General features: G+C 37.4%; 2 protein-coding genes across 7 annotated transcripts in view; one reads left to right on the forward strand and one right to left on the reverse strand.

Moving 5' to 3' along the window:
• Positions 1-9,952, forward strand: part of Vps37a (VPS37A subunit of ESCRT-I) — a 36,320-nt gene extending 26,368 nt beyond the window's left edge. Inside the window, exons 10-12 of one of the 5 annotated variants that reach the window (XM_060381634.1) lie at positions 1,022-1,165; positions 2,165-2,206; positions 3,755-4,032. In XM_060381634.1, the coding sequence (XP_060237617.1) occupies positions 1,022-1,165; positions 2,165-2,206; positions 3,755-3,772 (204 nt within the window). In that variant the 3' untranslated portion in view covers positions 3,773-4,032. The other 4 variants (XM_060381635.1, XM_060381632.1, XM_060381630.1 and 1 more) reach the window with 4 other exon arrangements.
• Positions 9,246-18,817, reverse strand: part of Mtmr7 (myotubularin related protein 7) — an 88,738-nt gene continuing 79,166 nt past the window's right edge. For both annotated transcript variants that reach the window (XM_021663329.2, XM_060381629.1), the window contains exons 9-14: positions 18,635-18,760; positions 17,006-17,055; positions 15,975-16,175; positions 13,744-13,884; positions 12,610-12,736; positions 9,246-9,608 (exon numbers count right to left, since the gene is read on the reverse strand). In XM_021663329.2, the coding sequence (XP_021519004.1) occupies positions 9,246-9,608; positions 12,610-12,736; positions 13,744-13,884; positions 15,975-16,175; positions 17,006-17,055; positions 18,635-18,760 (1,008 nt within the window). The remainder of the gene's footprint in view (positions 9,609-12,609; positions 12,737-13,743; positions 13,885-15,974; positions 16,176-17,005; positions 17,056-18,634; positions 18,761-18,817) is intronic.

Here is an 18,817-nt window from a genome sequence, read left to right on the forward strand (position 1 = left end):
AAACTTTGGGCAGAGTGCAAGGTATCTTATGGAAGAAGGGGGAGATAAAAGACCTGGAGAGGACCTGAGCTTCACAAGGAGAGCAACCGAACCAAAAAATCTAGGATACTTTTTTTCAATGAAAGGTTCTTGAAATTTATGAAATTGTGTCAGTTTTGTAGATCTTTTGATTTAGCATTGCCATCATACCAGTTTTAAATCTTCTAAGCTATGACCACTTATTTGTATCTTTAGGGTTTTTTCATCAATGTTTTATGGTTTTTAGTGTGCATATTATCTGCTTCTGTAGTCATATTTAAATCCCTTTGCTTTTGTCACATTTTTTTTTTGTTGTTAGAAATGAATTGTTTAACTAGTTCATACATTATCAAGGATATGCAAGAACAGGAAATACAAGGTGATGGGGTCATTGGGTATTCTGACTATTCTCACAGTGATTTCAATTCCAAAATATCCAGGATAGATTAATGGTTTATCGTTTTTCTCAGCAGTTCACAGTATCCATACTTGCTAATTTTAATGTCACGTTGACAAAAGTTGTAGGAATGAGGAGGGAGTCTTAATTGAGAGAATACCTGCATAAGATTGGGCTGTACACAAGCCTGTAGTACATTTTCTAAATAATTAGTGATTGATGGGGGAGTTGGGTGGTGTGATCCCTTGCCTCTAAGAAAAAAAGCCAAGCAAGCCATGAGAAACAAGCCAAAAGGAGCACTCCTCCATGGCCTCTGCATCAGCTCCTGCTTCCAGGTTCCTGCCCTGCTTGAGTTCCTATCCTGACTTTCTCCAATGATGAGCAGTGTTGTGGAAGTGTAAGCCAAATAAACCCTTTCATCCCAGTTTACTTTGTCATGGTGTTTCATCATAGCAATAGAAGAAACCTAACCAAGACAGTAGCTATACAAGTACCTAATGCTGAAGACCTGTGTAAATAGTGCTTTTCATGTCTCTGCCTCATTTCCTCCCCTCTATGGTTTCTCTGAGATTAATGCAATGCCTGAATTGTTTTGTTTGTTCTCAGAGTTGTAGTGCAAGTGCCCTACAGGCAAGATTGAAAGTAGCTGCACATGAAGCTGAGGAAGAGTCTGATAATATTGCTGAAGATTTCTTGGAGGGAAAAACTGAAATAGATGATTTTCTCAGTAGCTTCAAGGAAAAGAGAACAGTATGTAATACTCTTCAATTGAGGATGAGTGACAACATAATATCAATTTTTATAATTGTGTTCATAAGTAAAAATTGTTACCACATTACCAAGCTGTAATTTTGAGTACTGAGCAGAATCTGGAAAGCCTCTTTGGGGAAGGATAGCAGCGCTCTACTGTCTCTTTAAGCCTGTTAGTTCTGAGTATACAAGCAGGTAAATCAAATGATAGTTCTCTTTCAGAAATGATAGTATCTTTATCATTGTATAAGAGCTGGTAAATCACTTGTACTACTCTTCTGAAAAACAACCTATTTTAAAAGTTCCTTAAACAGAGAATAACTTACAGAAATTAAAAAATAATAATTTAAATACTATTTAGAACTTTCTAGAAGAGCTTCTATTCTGATGTTTCCATTGTATTCAAGTAAAAAAAAAAAAACATGCCTAACAACTTCATGCTGTTTAATATAGTCCTAAGTGTTTACCCAGTATCTCAGAAGCAATCATTTGTTAATTAGTTTTATGAAATGTGTGTGTATGGCAGTGTGTTTTTCTGAGTGTATGCTTGTATGTGTGTAACCTGTTAAAGAAGATAGGGCAGATTTTTTGAGCTCCATTTTTCATGAGATGGTTAGTAACTTGCCTGTGTTTATAATATTAGTAAGAAATTGGTTTCCAATCCATTTATTCTATATAGCTACATAGAAGTCTTTGTTCCTAATTTTTCATGGTTAATAAGAGCAAGATTTAGCACTGTGTTTTTAAAGCATAGGCATGTGGAATTAAATAATCAGAGTTTAACATTAGGAAAATTTGTAGTCAAAGATTGCTTTCAAATAAAGCTTAATGTTTTGGATTCCTAAATTCTGAGGAATCACTAGTTACCTTAAATGTTAAAAAGTTAAAAACTTGTTAAGAAATTGAAATATTGGAATATTAAAATAATACTTGGAATTCTGTTGTAATGTAGGAAGTAGTCGGAAAAGTGACTGGTATTTTAAATAATTTATCTTCTAGATTTGCCACTGTAGAAGAGCTAAAGAAGAGAAGCTTCACCAGGTGATAGCAATGCACAGCCAATATCATGCTCCTCTATAGGTAAATGTATTTCCAGCTAGTACCTCAAGGCTATTACACAAGTGTTCTTTAATGGAATAGTTCCAAACAGTGCCTTTCACTCTGCTGTGAGCCTACTCTGTCATATAGTTGTTGTTTGTTACAAAATGCTGACACACGTTAAACACACCGCTGTGTAAGTAAGCCTGTAACCAGGAGAAACCTTAGAGATATTTTTTTCAGTGTGATGGTGTCCTTAATGACAGTTTGCATTTTCCCCTCAGGTAGGTTCTTTCTTCTACCATTATCTTCTCATCCATGTTCTTGGAGTTCTCAAGCATGTTTGCTTCTCCTATCCACTTGTTTTAGGAGTGTTTTGTTTAAGAAAGAAAATTCTGAGCTGGACAAAATGGTGCATGCCTGTAATCCCAGAACTTGAAGAGGCAGAGGCAGGTGGTTCTCTGTTCTACAAAGCGAGTCCAGGACAGCCAAGGCTACACAGAGGAACTCTGTCTCGGAAAACAGGGAAAAAAAAAAGAAGAAAGAAAGAGAAAGAAAATGCTTCTCTGTATTAGTTCTACTACTGGGATAAAATACCATGACCAAAGCAAAGCAAGTTATCGATGGAAGAGTTTGTGTTTATGGTTCGTGATGGAGAGTCCATGATGGTGAGGGAGGCATAGCACCAGGTCGCCAGTGCAGGAAGCTAAGATCCCATCGTCAACCACACAATTGAAGAGAGAGCAGACTGTTAGTACAGTGCTCTCTCTCCACCCAGAGTGAGTTACTAGCAAAGCTGCATCACCTCCCAAAAGAGCAGCAAGTGCTCGACCACCCAGGCCTGTGGGGGTACTTCTCATTCAAACCACCTCAAACTCCACAAACTAAGAGCTTCTTCCTGAAGGAGAACGCAAAGATACCATTGAGCAAAAATGAAGAAAGTACAGTCCAGTTACTGAGAAACACTGAAAGCCACCCAGTAACCACAATAGCTCTTCTTTTATAGGATGGCTGTTTCTCATTTCTGCACAGAGTCTGGCTTTTGTTTTTGTATTGCTGGGATCAGACTCATTGCTTTACATGTGTTCAGCAAGCACTCTAGAACTGACCTGCATTACCAGCCTTGTTTTCTTCATCAGCATCAGCAATTACTGCTCATAGCAGCTGGTGAAGACTGCTGAGCATCTCCTTGCAATACAAATCCCTAGGAGAGATGGATAAATTACCTGCACGAAGCCAACCAGGCTGAAGGAGGAGTGTGGGGGATTCTTTGAAAAGGGAAGCGGTGATAGGCATTTCTTATCTCTAGTTCTAATTGAATTACTACCAACTCTGAATTGTTTTTTCCTATTTTCCATATTGAGTTCATTTTTACACTGTTTGTCTTCATCCCAACCCAAGAAGGGAAAACAGATTATTGATCGGAACATCTTTTCATTTCCCAATTCCCTCCCAGTCAAGTTACTGTACTCTAAAGAGGAAGACAGTGTAATGGAATGAATGTTTATAATCTTAAATTAAATCTTAAGTTTAAAATTCTTTTCATTTCAGATTTTCCTGAAAATATGAACCAAGAAAGAAATGGGACACAAAACTAAGCACATTGTTTTATATTTATGACTTGGAATTGGCATTTCATGACCATGGCTGAAATCCAGATGCACTATAGATTGTATACACACCTGAGACTGATTTTGTATAGATTAGAATGATTGCTATATTTGTTTTGAGAAAATTTTCTGCACTATTTGCACTAAAAAATGTTTATTGTTGACAAATCCTGTATTTAAGTTCCTCTGCAATTCCTAATTAAACATCTATGCATGTAATTCTAGCTAGTTTTTAATATTTTATAATACTACTGATTTACATTTTTAGTTTTAACTTGAAGCTCCCTCATTACTTTGTCAGGAACGGTTATTACTTATATTCATTTCCTATCAGTCTTCTTTTAAAACCTATTTTCAGCTGTGGAAAAGTCACTTAGCCTATTCCCTGACACATACACACGCACACATACATGCATGCATGCTTCTTTCTTTCTAGATGATAAAACTGTCCAAGGCAGTTTGTTTTCAGATATTCAGTGTCAGGAAACAGCAGTCCTGCCAATGTGCCATCTCAAGAAAGCAACCTGTAATACCTGCACTAAATCAGGGTGAAGAATCTGCTCTTTTATAGTTTCACTTGTAAAGTAAAGATGCATTTAGGGAGCAATACAAGCTAACATATTGGTTTTGTTTTGTTCTGGAACAGGGTCTCATGTGTAGCCCAGGCTAGCCTCAAACTCGTGCTCCTTTCCCCCAGGTATTGGGATTACAGGCAGGTGCCATTCATCTTATAAACAGATACTTTATTTAATTAAAAACTGCCTTTCACTTAAGCCAGTACAGAACAGACTTTCATGCAAATTAAAAAAATAAGTATCTATGGATTTTGGTTAAATATAAGCATTCTTTTTATATTCCAAATGTTAAAAAGAAATCCTTTTGTTAAGAAATGGTAAATCCAGATGAAAAAACAAGTCAGTGAAAATTTAATACTGTTTCTTAATCTTTTTCTAAAATTATTTCTTTCCTAAGAAAAAAGCTTTGTAATAGCAAGTAATGTTCAATCTTAATTTTTAATGAATTTAATTGTCTAATTTGTAGATATATTCAGCAGTTTGTTTCTGTATTTTGTCACAGAACTAACCCATAAGTGCACAAAGAAGAAAATGAATAACTGCATATCTGAGGTTTGGTAAGGTAGGATCTAAATCACTAAATACCTTAACATTCCAAAGCCTGCATAAGTTATGGATTGTCTTCATTCTTTTAACTCTACATATTTTTGGTAATGCAATTTTAGGAAAAACAGAAATATTTTCTTACTGAAAAATTGTTTGTAGAAGACATTCACACGGACTGTAAAGATCTAATGCTGGCTATACCTTGTTATTAAAGTTGCCCATCTTCCTGGCTAAGGTGTACTATTTAATCCTCAAAATGGCCAGAGAAGGGTAAACTTGTTACTCCTGACACAGAAGTGTAGGTAAAATAACTGATGTAATGTTTCAAATTTGTGACCAAGTTTGAGGACATTCAGAGACATCTCCTGAGTGCACCAGTGCTGGCATTTACCATTCCCAGCAGCCACTGTAGTCAGTAGAGAGCCTACCAGACACAGTCCTGTTGAGTTCATAAAAACCAGGCGTACCCAGAACAAGAGCCAGTGGACTGTAAGCCTTTTAGAATATTGATTAATCTCTTATTAAGCATATGCTAAACAGCTCTAGCATTATTTAAAGAATGCTGAGAGACAACTCAAATGATGGACATAGGTGCTTCTTTCCTTTCTGTTTCTCTCTCTCTCTCTCTCTCTCTCTCTCTCTCTCTCTCTCTCTCTCTCTCACACACACACACACACACACACACACACATCACTTGCTCACCCAGGACAGTTTATACAGACACAGTAGTAATCCAGTGGGATTTTTCTTGAAACTTGTATTCTCCAAGTTTCACTGTCAGTTAAACTGGAAGCATACTTTCTCCTTCAAAGTTCAGAGACCCTCTTCATAATCCAAACATTAGACCAAGACATTTCACCACAGTTAACTGCATTTACCTAGTTGACAAACTTGTTCAGACATAATTGTTACTTGGGGTGAATATTTGAATATGCCAGTGTGAATTTGAGTTCTGTATTTGCAGAATTATATGGTTGTAATTTTATAGCCCTGTTTCTTCTTTATGAAAATTAGCTACACATATGAATACCAAAGAAGATCCTCTGGTTTTACTTGAGTGTATAATATAGAAGACTATAAAGGAAAGCTTAGAAATGGACTACCCAGGGCAGAATTTGTCATGGGTATGTAAAGGTAGATACTAAGTAGTAAGTTAGTGAGGTCAAAGTTGAGTGAAATTTTCTGAATAAATCAACTTTACAGAGAATTAATGTCAGAATACAGAACAGAAATTGCTTGACCAGTTTACATAATTAAATTGGAGAGCAGCTAAGATTCTGTTGTAGGAGTAAGAAGTAAACTTGTGCCTTGTTTTTTTTAAGGCAGGGTCGCTAACCCAGACTGCCTTCTGCCTTGTGATGTAGCTGAGATTGACCGCGCCCTTCTGATCCTCCACCTGAGTATTAGGATCATAAGTATTTATCACCAAGCCAGTTCATGTGGTGCTTGGGACTGAACGCAGGGCTTCATGCATGTGAGACAAACATTCTACCAGCTGACCTGCACCCTCTTAAGGCATGAAAACTTGGGCTAGGGAGGTGGCTCAGTGCTAACCTGTCATGCAAGCATGAGGACCTGAGTTCAAATACTGAGGACTTATATAAAAACCTGGCACGCCGTAAAACACCTCAGTAGTTCTATTCTACACAAGAGAGGAGGCTGAGGATCATTCCAGGGTGGAGAGGGTGGCTGCAAACAGGGTGGAAGGCAAGGGCTGGCATCCGTGCTTGTTCTCCTCTCACCCAGGGTTTCACTTTTCCTCTTCTTAATTTAAAATTTTCAACCGATTTGTTCAAACATGATCAAAATTCAAAATTCTTTAGTATTACTAAGTGAAATCATTTGAGCTGTAACTATCACTGGTTGGGAAGTAATGTGTCTTGAGTCAGTTATATATTGAAGTAACCCCTAGAACACTACCTTAAATACTAAAATGCTTCATGACTAAAGCTTGATTTAGAATGAACATGTAATACTGAGACTTTTAGTTGGACTGATCATAATTTATTCAGGGTCTCTAAAAAGGCCTACAGTAAAGCATGTATGTAGCTTCAATGATAGGTTGGTTAATCTGTAAAAGACTCAATAAACACATGCTTAAATTATGTCTTATGAAAGAATGAAGAGAATGAAGTGTGGCTCTGATGTTGATGGTGTTACATTAAAAAGTAAACATTTAAAATATATACTTTTTTCAAATATGTAGTCCAGTTTGACATAGATGCTGGTTTTTCTTTTTTGTTACGGACTTACTGTCTACTATAAGAAATTAGGCAACGGTGTTTCTAAGAGTAGATGGTACACAAATATAAGGAAGCCAGGCGTGATAACACACATCTTTAATCCCAGCATTTAGGAGGCAAAAGCAGGCAGGTCCCTGAGTTCGAGGCCAGCCAGAGCTAGAGAGTCAGATGCTGTCTCAAAAAACAAAGCAAAACAAAGAAAATGAAAAGAAAGTGAGTCATGTTGTAAAGCTGTACAAGCCATTCCCACTATCTCCCACGTGTTTATTAGCTATTAGATACACTATAGAAAATGAGTAAATATTCCTTATGCTTAACTGGGGCATTTCCCACAGAAAGTGCTCAGATTTAACATCTAAAGGAGTTAAACTTGCTTTATTTTTATATTAACAATATTTTTATATTACAGGCCTTTAGTATATTGAAGTCAGTCTGTCCTTAAATGTGAACACTACTATACTGTATTACATTATGTGATTATGTGTGTAACTCATTCTAGAGGTCTTTACAGTCTCTTTTCCTTTCTTATTACTGTATTTCTATTTCCACAAAATTGAATACATTATCTGATAAAAATTTTTACTTTAAAATACTGTTATAAAAAACTAAGATTAAATTCATTTTTATTAGAATGTACTAATATTGCAAAACCATACAATAAGAACATTTCAGTGTGTTCAAACACAGCAACATTTCTCCATTAAGAGTTTTCAGAACAAAAGCTCAACTCAAATCCTGTTTTTTTTTTAGCATAAAATGGGAATAATCCTGCTTTAATTGTGCATTTTAAAAGAAACTTCAGAAATGACATTCAGCTGTCCATGGTCATGAGATATTGCTAATGTTATAGAAAACATTAGTTTGCTATATGCTTTGTAAAGTGAAAAGCACTGTAACCTTTACTCCCTATGTTTAACAGATGTAATATGGAGGTTTGAAGAATGGCCCTCAAAGGCTCATATATTTGAATACATATTTCTCAGTCAGTGGAACTGTTTCGGATTGGGAGGTGTGGCCTCGTTGGAGGGGGTATGTCACTGCTGGATGCTGCCCTTAAATTTTCAGAAAGCCCACACATTACCAGTGAGCCCTCACCGGCTCTCGGTTATGTCTCAAGATGTGAGCACAGCTACTGCTCCAGTGCTTGCTGCTGCCATGCTCTCTGCCATGACTGTCATAGACAAACCTTCTAAAAGTGTAGGCCCCAAATAAGTTCTTTATTCCAGTTGCCTTGGTTGTGGGGTCTTATTACAAGAAGAGAAAAGTAATTTAAGACACTTGATAAGCAAATACCCTAGTTTTTGCTGATATATTATTACCTACTGAGTTTATAGTTTTGTCATTTGGAATCAGGTTGGTGTGGCTCACAGTTTTGGTAGGTCTAATCTCTGAAAAAGCAGGAAAAATTTACTAAGAGCTGATACCTGGATTCATATTTGAGAGAGAGAAAATGAATGAGGCTCCTGCTTTATTAGGTACTACATCTATGTAAAGACAGACATACATTTTAGCATTTTTAGGTGATGAAGAAAAGCAGAAGATACTCCAGAGAGGGTTAATAAAATGATTACCCTACCTGAAAGATTAATTTCAGAGCTCTTTAGGAATATATTTATTAACAAAAAAAGGGGACTTTCAGTACTCATTTTAAAAATATTAGTAAAGGCAGAAGGAAATGTCAAATGTTTCAGAAAGCAAACTATGTGGAAGTGTAATAAAACTCCAGCCATTAATAGGTATGATGGAAAGGTGTGGGGGGGCTTTATAAGCAGAGACATGCTATAAGGGGAAGACTCGCATGGACAACCTTAGATGATAATGGTTTCTTTGCAGTGAACATAATTTCCAGTCTAACATGAGCCTCAGGAATGGTAAACAGTCTTCATTTTGATTTGATAAAAGAACTGGCTATTCAGAGAGTGTATTCTTTTTTTTTTCATTTTCATAGCTGTAAATTTATGGTTCTGGATGGAATGTGCCATTCCTCGACACTTTTTATTATGAATTGCACTTTCCCCTTAATTTGGAAGTGTTTCTGTGTCTCACTTTGGATATCCAAAGGGAAACTTCAGGCAGTGAGAAACACAGCTTCATCAGAGTCCCGGTCCTTGCCACTGTCTTCGCTCGGCGCATGCTCACCACCACTTGGAGAACGACAGCTCAAATCCTCCACCCCGGACTCCTGATCACTGTTTGCTGACAGATCGGGATCTGAGCTTTTCAGATTGTCTTGGGTTAGAATAAGAGCAGAATCTTCGTCCCCCTGGGAAGGGCTTCTGGATGGGAAGGACTTCATGTTCCCACTGTAATCCTGAGGAGTATTGGCTGTGCTGTTGTCTGAGGTAGAAAATCCTGAGTGTTTGCTGGGTTCACTTTGCTTACTCTTCACTTTGGTGCCATTTAAGTGAACTTTCTGAATTTTTTCCAGCCTCTAAAAAATAAAAAAAAAACAACTTTGAGAAAAGTCATAAATATTCTTAATTATAAATGCATGTCTTATTCATTGCCTGATAATGTTAAGGGCAAGAGTCTTAATGTTGGTTGCAAATCAGGGGTCAGGAACTTGAATAAAATTGAGAGGCTTATTTTCTTAATATAAGGATGGTAATAAACACCTTGAAAGATTCTCTATAATGTGAACAATGCAATATGGTTAAAGTACTGGAAATGAGTAAGTGGTCTCCCCTTTTCTCATGACGATACAATCTGACAGATATTTCCATCGTATTAACTTTAAATGATTTTTTAATTTTTAAAACATTTATTTTATGCATATAGATGTTTGTGTGTATATCTGTGTACCATGTGTGTGCCTGGAATCTGTGGAGATCAAAATTGCTTGCAATGAGAGTTACAGGCTATTGTAAGCTGCCATTTGAGTGCTAGGAATTGAACCTGGGTCCAGTGGAAGAGTTTTTGGTGTTCTTAGCTGAACTACCTCTCTAGCTCCTAAATATGTTGTTGTTTTCAGGTAAGAATGAGGTATTGATCTCATCAAAATAGGACTTGCTAGAAAACTTATCCTTTTAAAGTGCATAACCTAATTCTCCCTCTCTGGATTGGCATTTTGTGTCAATGTCTTTTATAATGCATGCCCTTTTGTGTTTGGTCTGCTCTCGAGGAGCACCTGTGTTCATTCATTCATTGCTTATGGCTCAGTTACAGTCTTATGAATGGGTATACTCCACCAGATCATTTGGGGCTGTTCCAAATACATTTTATTTCACTGCACCCTTTAATATCAGTAGGGAGTGTGTGAAGATTAAACATTACATAATCAAAATCATTCCTGCCAGTTTCTAGTATAGTGCAGAAGCACTGTGCTGTGCCATGGGAGAAACAAAGATGGATCCAGAAGCAGACATCGCATACTGTAACATACAGGCAGGGTACTTGTAACCATTTCAGAAGAGTAAGATAGTCTCCAGCAGAAGAGCAGAGGAAGCACTGTAACAAGCCCGAAAAAGCAGAGCCCTTACCTTGCAGTGGTTAGAAAGCCATAAAGGCAGGGATCAGAAAATATTAAATGGACTTAATGTTTAAAGACTTAAATGGAGAATTGAGAGGAATTATGGTACACTATTAAAAAAATATGCAAAGCTCAGAAATTTTAGCTATTTTAAAGAAATATACCAACATTTTGGAATTAAATTACTTTTGCTAGTCTACATATTGTTTCTAAATTTTACATATTTTCAACCAAAAGAATGCTATAATAAGTAGGATCTTAAGATTAAGACAGATCGATGCATTTATGAAAAATAAATTGGCCCAACAAGAGGGTCAAAAACTTTTGTAAAAGGTCTAAGATGCCTCCAGGACTATGTTTAATCTGTAGCTTATTTCGGTTCTGAGTTTATTCTTTAGTCCAAGGTCTCAGCTCTACACCCACCTTCAGTCCTGTGGGTCTAATGAACATGGGGATTTCTAGGGATGGTACTCGGGCACCAGGACTACTTATAAAGTAGTGATCTTGCTGCACACAGTTAGAGCAACTTCCCAGTGACATACAGCAGTGATGCAGAACAGAGGTTTTCATTGCCAGGTGCTCCTTTGACAGTGGCTCATTTATACTAGAATCACATTTTATGCTTATCTCAAAAGTACTCAAGCCCAACACAATGTGTTTGCAACCCTATTGAAAGGTGATTTTCTTCTAGTGCATTATGAGAGAAACAGGAGTTTCCACTTCCAAACAACTCTATTGTTGTCCTTGAACTGCAAAGCTCCATTTGTCTAGGCCATAATTCACAGTGGGGTCTGCAAGTGAGTTTCCACTGGTCGCACTGCAAATTCAGTTTGAGCTTGCCAATGTTAGGTAGTAGGCCATTATAAATCCGAGAGCAGTGCTCTCTTCTAGTACCACCACTGTATTCAGCCCTCATCCTAATGCTTATTTTGTATGCTACATAAGACTGTTTAAAAGTTTCACCATATTTAAACTTTTAAAAGCATTTATATGTATGTGTGGGTGTCTGAATGTATGTATGTGCACCACGTGCATCCAGTGCCTGTGGAGATTAAAAGAGGCATCAGAACCCTTGGAACTGTAGTTACCTGTGGCGATGAGTGACAGTCATTAGGTATTGAGAACCAAACCCAAATCCTCTCTGAAAGTAGTATTCCTAACCACTAAACCATTTTCAGCCCAGTCTCCTTCTATTTTATTCCCAATTCTTGAGCAAATGAATGGTAAGGTACACTTTCGGACGAGTGAAGCAGAATGACTACTGTATTCACTGAAGATGAAGATATGCAAATAGGAAACACATTTATGTATATCACAATGTCTCTGCCCAATAATAGAAATTATACACACAAAAATCATATACCATATGTAGTCAATCTCAGCTATTCACATATCAATACAGTATTATACAATATGTAATTTTAAAAAGTGGAGCAGTAGGCCTTTAGTTCAGTTGAATATACCCCATTACTGGTCAGTACATTTTATTTTTTCCATTACCTTTTTACATTTTCATATCTTTTTTTAAGCATTAAAAAGACGCTTAAAATAAAAGGTAATGAAAAAAATAAAATGTACTGATCAGTAAAATATTTCAGCAAACTGAAGTGGGGCAAAAACTAACACAGATGACTGAACAGGTTTCAGTTTGCACTTCATTTGTGGTATTGACCCAAATGAAACGGTCTTACCCACTGACTAAAAAGAATGCATTTTAATGTTCGAGATCTTGAGGGTCTTCCTCAAAGGAATAGGTAGGTACAGGTTCAAGAAATAGGTACAGAAGAGGGGGCTGCAGAGATCCTGAGTTCAATTCCCAGCAACCACATGGTGGCTCACAACCATTTGTAATGAAATCTGGTGCCCTCTTCTGGCATGCAGGTGTACATGCAGACAGAATACTGTATAAATAAATAAATTTTAAAAAAAGGCAGAGAAGAAATATAAACAATACGAGACTCACTTCTTCTAGGGCCTCCAGTTCTTCTTCCAGTTGCTGGGACTCCTCCTTCACAGCCATGAGGTAATCTGTCACCGACTGTCGAGGCTGCATCCCCTTTTCAAAGCGGTTATACATTCCACTCCAAAACCTGGAAAGAAGGATACCATAGATCAGTCTGTAGTCCCACAGCCTCCAGTCCTATCTTCAGTACCACAGCCCAACAATATTAACCAACAGCAACTACTAAGGTAGTAATTTTAGGTTTATATTTTTTCTGCGGTGGTTACTTCTCTTAGGAAGAGTAAGTTCATATAATACTGAGTTAAAATATACGTAATGTTTTTCTATAATAGTCAGAAACAGCGTATTTTATCATCGGAACTTTGAGAATTTGTGATTATATAGTTAGAATTCCTGTTGCAAAGGAAAGCTGGCTTTTAAACTTAGGATATCTTTCACCAGAGAGTGACATTTGCATTTCCAATAATTCTATCCTAGACACTAATGTATTCTAGAATGCAAATGGAACAAATGTCATGGGGGTGGGGCTTATCTTAGGCTTGTAAAAAAATGCCTTGAGGGCAAAGAACTATTTATCTGCAGTACATAGAACAGTGCCTGAGCCTGTTCTGCTATGCTGACAGAGAAATAATAGGTAACTAGGACTGAACCATCTTTAGAAATGGAACCCACAGTGTGTCAAACTGTTAGTCTGCTGTTTTGTGACCCAACTTGATACAAGATTGAGATGAAGCCAAAGGAGAGCATGCAGCACACATTTAGTACATCTTAACTAGAACCTGTAAAGGTCACCTTGCTCTCCTCACCTCAATACCATCTTAAAATCGATGGGCAAGTATTTCCACTAATGTGAGCTTCCAACTACACTTCTACAGGACTTGACTTGCTTTTCTTTCTCTTTCTTCATTTTCACATTTCAGTTACCATAATGGGAACTTACATTTTTAAAGACCTTATTATAAAGCATTAATTTCTAGGGGAATTTTATATGTGTAGCAATGGAGAGAGAGAGAGAGAACACTGCCAGAAATGCCACCATTAGATAGCCAGGCATCTTTTCTGGCCCAGCAAAGCTTCGAAGCTTGTGTTTCACACACTTTAACACATCTGGCAAGTTCATAAAGACCAACTCACTTATATGTGAAGTTACATGGAGCTGTAGGCAAATGAAGGCTCCCCTGGGTCTGACTGTGGTCAGCTCTGAACAGAGGATTGAGGTAGTCAGCCCGATTCTTCCACAGATGAGACCACAAAGAATAAGTTCTTTCTTGAATCCTGTTATTTCAAAGAAAGGCAAGAATAAATGAGTGATCTTGGTTCTTCTGAATGACAAGTATTTTATATTAAAGCTGGGAAAGAACAAGTGTTACCTGAAACTTTTATTACATAACAGCAACATTACCTTCAGCCAGTGGCTTCTTGGCATGGCACAAAAACATTCTTACAATAGTCTCCACTCCACTGCTGTCACACTAGCCTTCACAAAATGTTTGGTTATTTTGAGTATTTAAAGAAATGTTTCTTTCACTTTCTGTCTCCAAATAGTTTCTGCATACTAACTTTCTAAACACTACGTGAAATGCTTCATGTTTTACTTAATCTTCAATTCCTATATGTCCCATTTCTGGATGAAGATACAAATGAATGGAAAGAAGTTTCTCCAAATCCCAGTAAGTAGAAAAGCCAGTATTGAGAGCCAAGCAGATACCATTAGGATTAGCTTTCCTAGTACATTAGACCACAAACTAGCAAAGGATATGCTCTGCTCTGTGCACATTCTTACTCATGTATGCTGTGGTTACATTCAGAGGCAAGCCTTCAACCTCAGGAGTCCTTTGGGAACGGTGAACCTTTTCTCCTTTTTCCATTCTTACTGTGTATGATGGAAGGGTGGAGGTTGTGTGTAGCATGCATGTGTGTAGACGGATGTGGGTGTGTGGAAGCCTGTAGTTGATATCAAGAACCTTAATTGCCCAGCCTTAATCATTGAGGCAAGCCCTCTCAATCAAACATCCACATCACAGTTCACCAGCCAGCTGCTCTGGGTTAACTATATTACATTAGTTCTGGAACCCAAACTCCAATCCTCATGTTTGTAGTAAACATTAACCATGGAGCCATGTCCTAAATCTCCTTGTTTTTTAAATTAGGATCTCTCACTGAACCCAAAGATCTAAAAGGATCTGCCAATCTCTATCTCCCCAGCCCCAGGGATTATAAGACTCCACTAGTCTGGTGATGGATGGTAACATACAACCACCCTTAACTTTAGTCCTGGGGATCCAGCACTGACTTCTGACCCCAGCATGTCCCAGGCATGCATGCAATGTACATTCTTACATTCAAGCATGACACAAACCTAAAATAAAAATAATATATCTTTATAAACATGCCAGTACAACCAGTATTTGTTTTGTTTTTAAATGTGAGTTCTAGGAATTAAGCTAATGTCTCCATGCTTACATAGGAACCACTCTATGAACAAGCCTGTACTCTGCAGAAATCAAACGAAGTTGCATGGAAAAAAACCAAATCATCATCCTTCAGAAAAAGTAATTTTCTATTCCTCTCCAGATGGTATAAACCTACTGAAATTTTTATTTGGAATGATTTTTCCACAATTAAGGTGGATACCATATACAACACAGTTACAATCATTTTATGCTATTAGTACCTCAGAAAAATCTTTCATTTGCACTTCCTAAGTCACCTTAATTTTCAATGGTATTTGAGAGTCCGTATTTCAGGCTAATATTAATTAGCCCTGACTAATGCAACCCAGTTTTATTCTAACCTGGCTGGAGTCATTGTCAGGTATGGTGGCACTTGGATGCAAAGATCATGAGTTCTAAAACAGCCCATGGCGCTTCATCTCAAAGGCAAGTTGTGTGTGTGTGTACACATACATATAACCTACTTAAATGAAAATGTCTTTATGGTGAAACTCATCAGCTGCTATGTGCAATGAATATACTCTATGAAAAACAAAAACTAAAAACCTAACGGCCTCAGTTTCAAGTATGCTTTTCCAATTAATTTGAAGTTTTTATTATCAAGTAACTCTCACCTTTTTTTAAAAGCAAAATTAAATTTAATTCCAAAAGTCCCCTTTAAATATCAGTGTCAGGTTTTTCAACCTGTTTGATTCAGACAAGTCACAGGAAAAAGTGACTTGATATATTTCTGTCAGATGATAACATTTAAACCACTAAGAAAATGATGTCAGTAATGGGAAAAGAATATAGAATGGTTTTGTAACTCAATTAAGTAGTCTTAAAAATTATCAAAGTAAAAAAAAAAATTATCAAAGTCTATATGAAACTCTCAGTTGCCAAAATAATTCAGAATTGGCCACCAAAACTTACTTGAGTTCTCGTCTCTCTTTCTGGCTATTACATAGGAAGTTTCCAAACTGGCAGGAGTAAACATGATGCTGAATGTGAATCAAAAACCTCTCGTTGAACTCAAAGGCGCAGGGGAACTGTTCCATTAACTGCCACACACACTCAATGAACTGGTCAATTACTGGAGAGATTTCTTTAGGGTCACCATCTAAATTGCCGTATCTGTAAGACAAAGGATTCTAGACTTTATAATGTAAGTTTTAAAATTTAATTATAACACTATAAAGGCAAAGATTATCATAAAAGCAACATTACTTCCTAAACATATCTTACAAACTTGTGCCAGAAGGTTTGGAGGGAGAACACCAAGAAAACAAGGCCCTTTAAATATGGTATATGAATGTCCAGAGACAGAGGCAGCCTGCACCAGATGGAGCCCTAGAGCTGAAAGGAGAAATGGAACATGTCCCATCCCTAACCCAGAATTTATCTCCAATTGATAACCACTTGCAAATGAAAATTTAGTTCCATCTAAGGGAGTCTCATAGGGAAACATAAGGGTAGGCTGCATGCCCAACAGTAAGTAGATGGCCAACAGAAAATGAACTCAACAGAATCTTTGGAGGTTTCTTATCTCTTACTATTGTGTCATGGCTTTTTTCTCTCTTTCTCTTCCTTTCTTTTGTAATTTTATCTTCTTGATTTTTATTTTTTCAATCTTCTATAGTTTTTACCCCGGTCTGTATATATTATGGCTTCTGGTTTCCTTTTGTTATGGGATTCCTGAGTGTGCAAATGTGTCTATATCTATTTCTTGTGCCTTTTTGTAGGCTCTTTTCCCTCTGTTTTGTCCTATTCCAATGTGTTTTTAATTTATTACATCTTATTTTAATATTATCCCTTAGATGTCTGTCTGTTTTCTAATGAGGTAAAAAGGGGTTAGATCCAAATTGGAGTAGATGTTGGGAAGAACTGGGAGGAACAGAGAGGGGAATCATAATTAGGATATACCGTATTTAAAAAGTATTTTCAATATAAAAAATATTGCTTACCTATGATTAAATTTATGTCCGAAGGAAATCCAGTCCTTTTCAATTAATACCTACATAAAAAAAATATAAATATAATGGAAGCTTCTGAGGGAAATAGAAGAGAACGAAACTAATAAAGGATTCAGTTACTGGGAGCAGAGAAAACCCTCAAAATGGAGACTATGCCATTGGACAAGAGAGGGCTCCTTAGATTAGGAGCACTTGATGCTCTTCAGAGGACCCAGTTTCAGTCCTCGGCACCCATATGGTTACTCTCACCTGTCCGTACTTCAGTTTCTGCACATGGTGCACCCATACATGCCTCCAAGCAAACCCCTTACATAAAACAATAGTAAGTAAATCTTAAATATGTTATTCAGAATGTATCCAGATGAAGACCTTCTGTATGAAAAGTAAAAGATATGTGTGAGACTGCTTTAACTGTACCCAGAGTCCTGTGTGCCAGGCACTGGACACGTGCCATCTTGATTGTTGGACAGCTGTTAGTACCCATCATTTACGAGAAAGGGAATACCGATGAAACATTCTCCAAAGATCACGGTCTTAGGGAGTGCTTCATATCCTAGGTCTCTCCATTCCTAACCTCATCTGTTAACCAACATGTAATGCTGTTTTCTCTAAAAAAAAAAGAAGCTTAATGAAATAATGTGGAATAGTTTCATTAATATCACTCCTTAGTAATGCATGGATGGGTTGAAGTCTGTCCTTGATAACTCTAAATGCATTTCATAAATTTAATGGCTTAATGTGGAAAGATTTCTGTGTAGGAAAAAAAAAAAAAAGACTCATGGCAGTATGTACTTAGAAAACCTGATGCTTTCTAACTAAACCAAGGATGGTAGCCTGGTCAGGAAAACACTGATGCAGAAGCATACACATCTCAGTTGTCTGAGGAAGGAGCCTGCCTGTCCTTTGTCCCCAGGGTAACAGTTGACATGATTTACTAACAGTGGTCCAGTGTTACTCCGGTCAGCTTCTGTCCCAAGCACAGAGTCAGGATCCACCAATACACTATTAAATTATGGTTCAAGAGGCAGGTTCCAGGCCCCTAGTTACCAGAAGCCCTCCAGTCATTTGAGGGAATTATACCCACTCAGTCATAACATCACATACGAGCAACTGCGGTCAAACTGTGATGCACACTCAAAGGTTCCCGCTCTTAAAGATGTGTTCCTAAACCCAGCAAAGATGGAAAACACTGAGATTCCGTACTGCCATCTAGTTCTGTCAAGGACCACTTAAAAAATAGAAACTTAGCAATGAATGGTGTTTTTTTTCCTCCCAAGAACTATATGTACAATGCAGTTTTTTCCAAATTTTTTTCTTACATTTTCTGTTATAAAGTCATACACTGCCCCAACTTGAACTACTTATGTATAAAAATCCTTATTTTCGAAACTTTTAAATATATTTTTATATTGCTCCAGAATGTACACCTAGGAGCACTAAACTACTTTCAACATACTCAGTATTAATCTATTTCTGGCCTGTTTCAGTATCTCCCCTCTAACCAACCTTGCTAATTTACTAACAAGAATGCTAATTAGAAAAAAGCCACAAGATTCTAAAAATGATGTGTGCTGCTAGTCAAGGCTCTGCTTCTCCCAGGAAGGCCGTCATCAGACTCACCATGAATCCCTTCACCGTCCGATAGTAAGGGTCTAGTAGCAGGCTTGCCACTGAGCACACCTGGGCCGTCCTGTCCCAGCCATCAGAACAGTGGACGAGCACACTTGCCCCTTCCTCTGAAACTGCCTGAAATGGTAAAGAGTCACCGTGACAATTAGGCTTGGTGGTAGACAAACAGAGCTC

Source organism: Meriones unguiculatus, chromosome 4 (assembly GCF_030254825.1).
Source record: "Meriones unguiculatus strain TT.TT164.6M chromosome 4, Bangor_MerUng_6.1, whole genome shotgun sequence".
NCBI lineage: Eukaryota > Metazoa > Chordata > Mammalia > Rodentia > Muridae > Meriones > Meriones unguiculatus.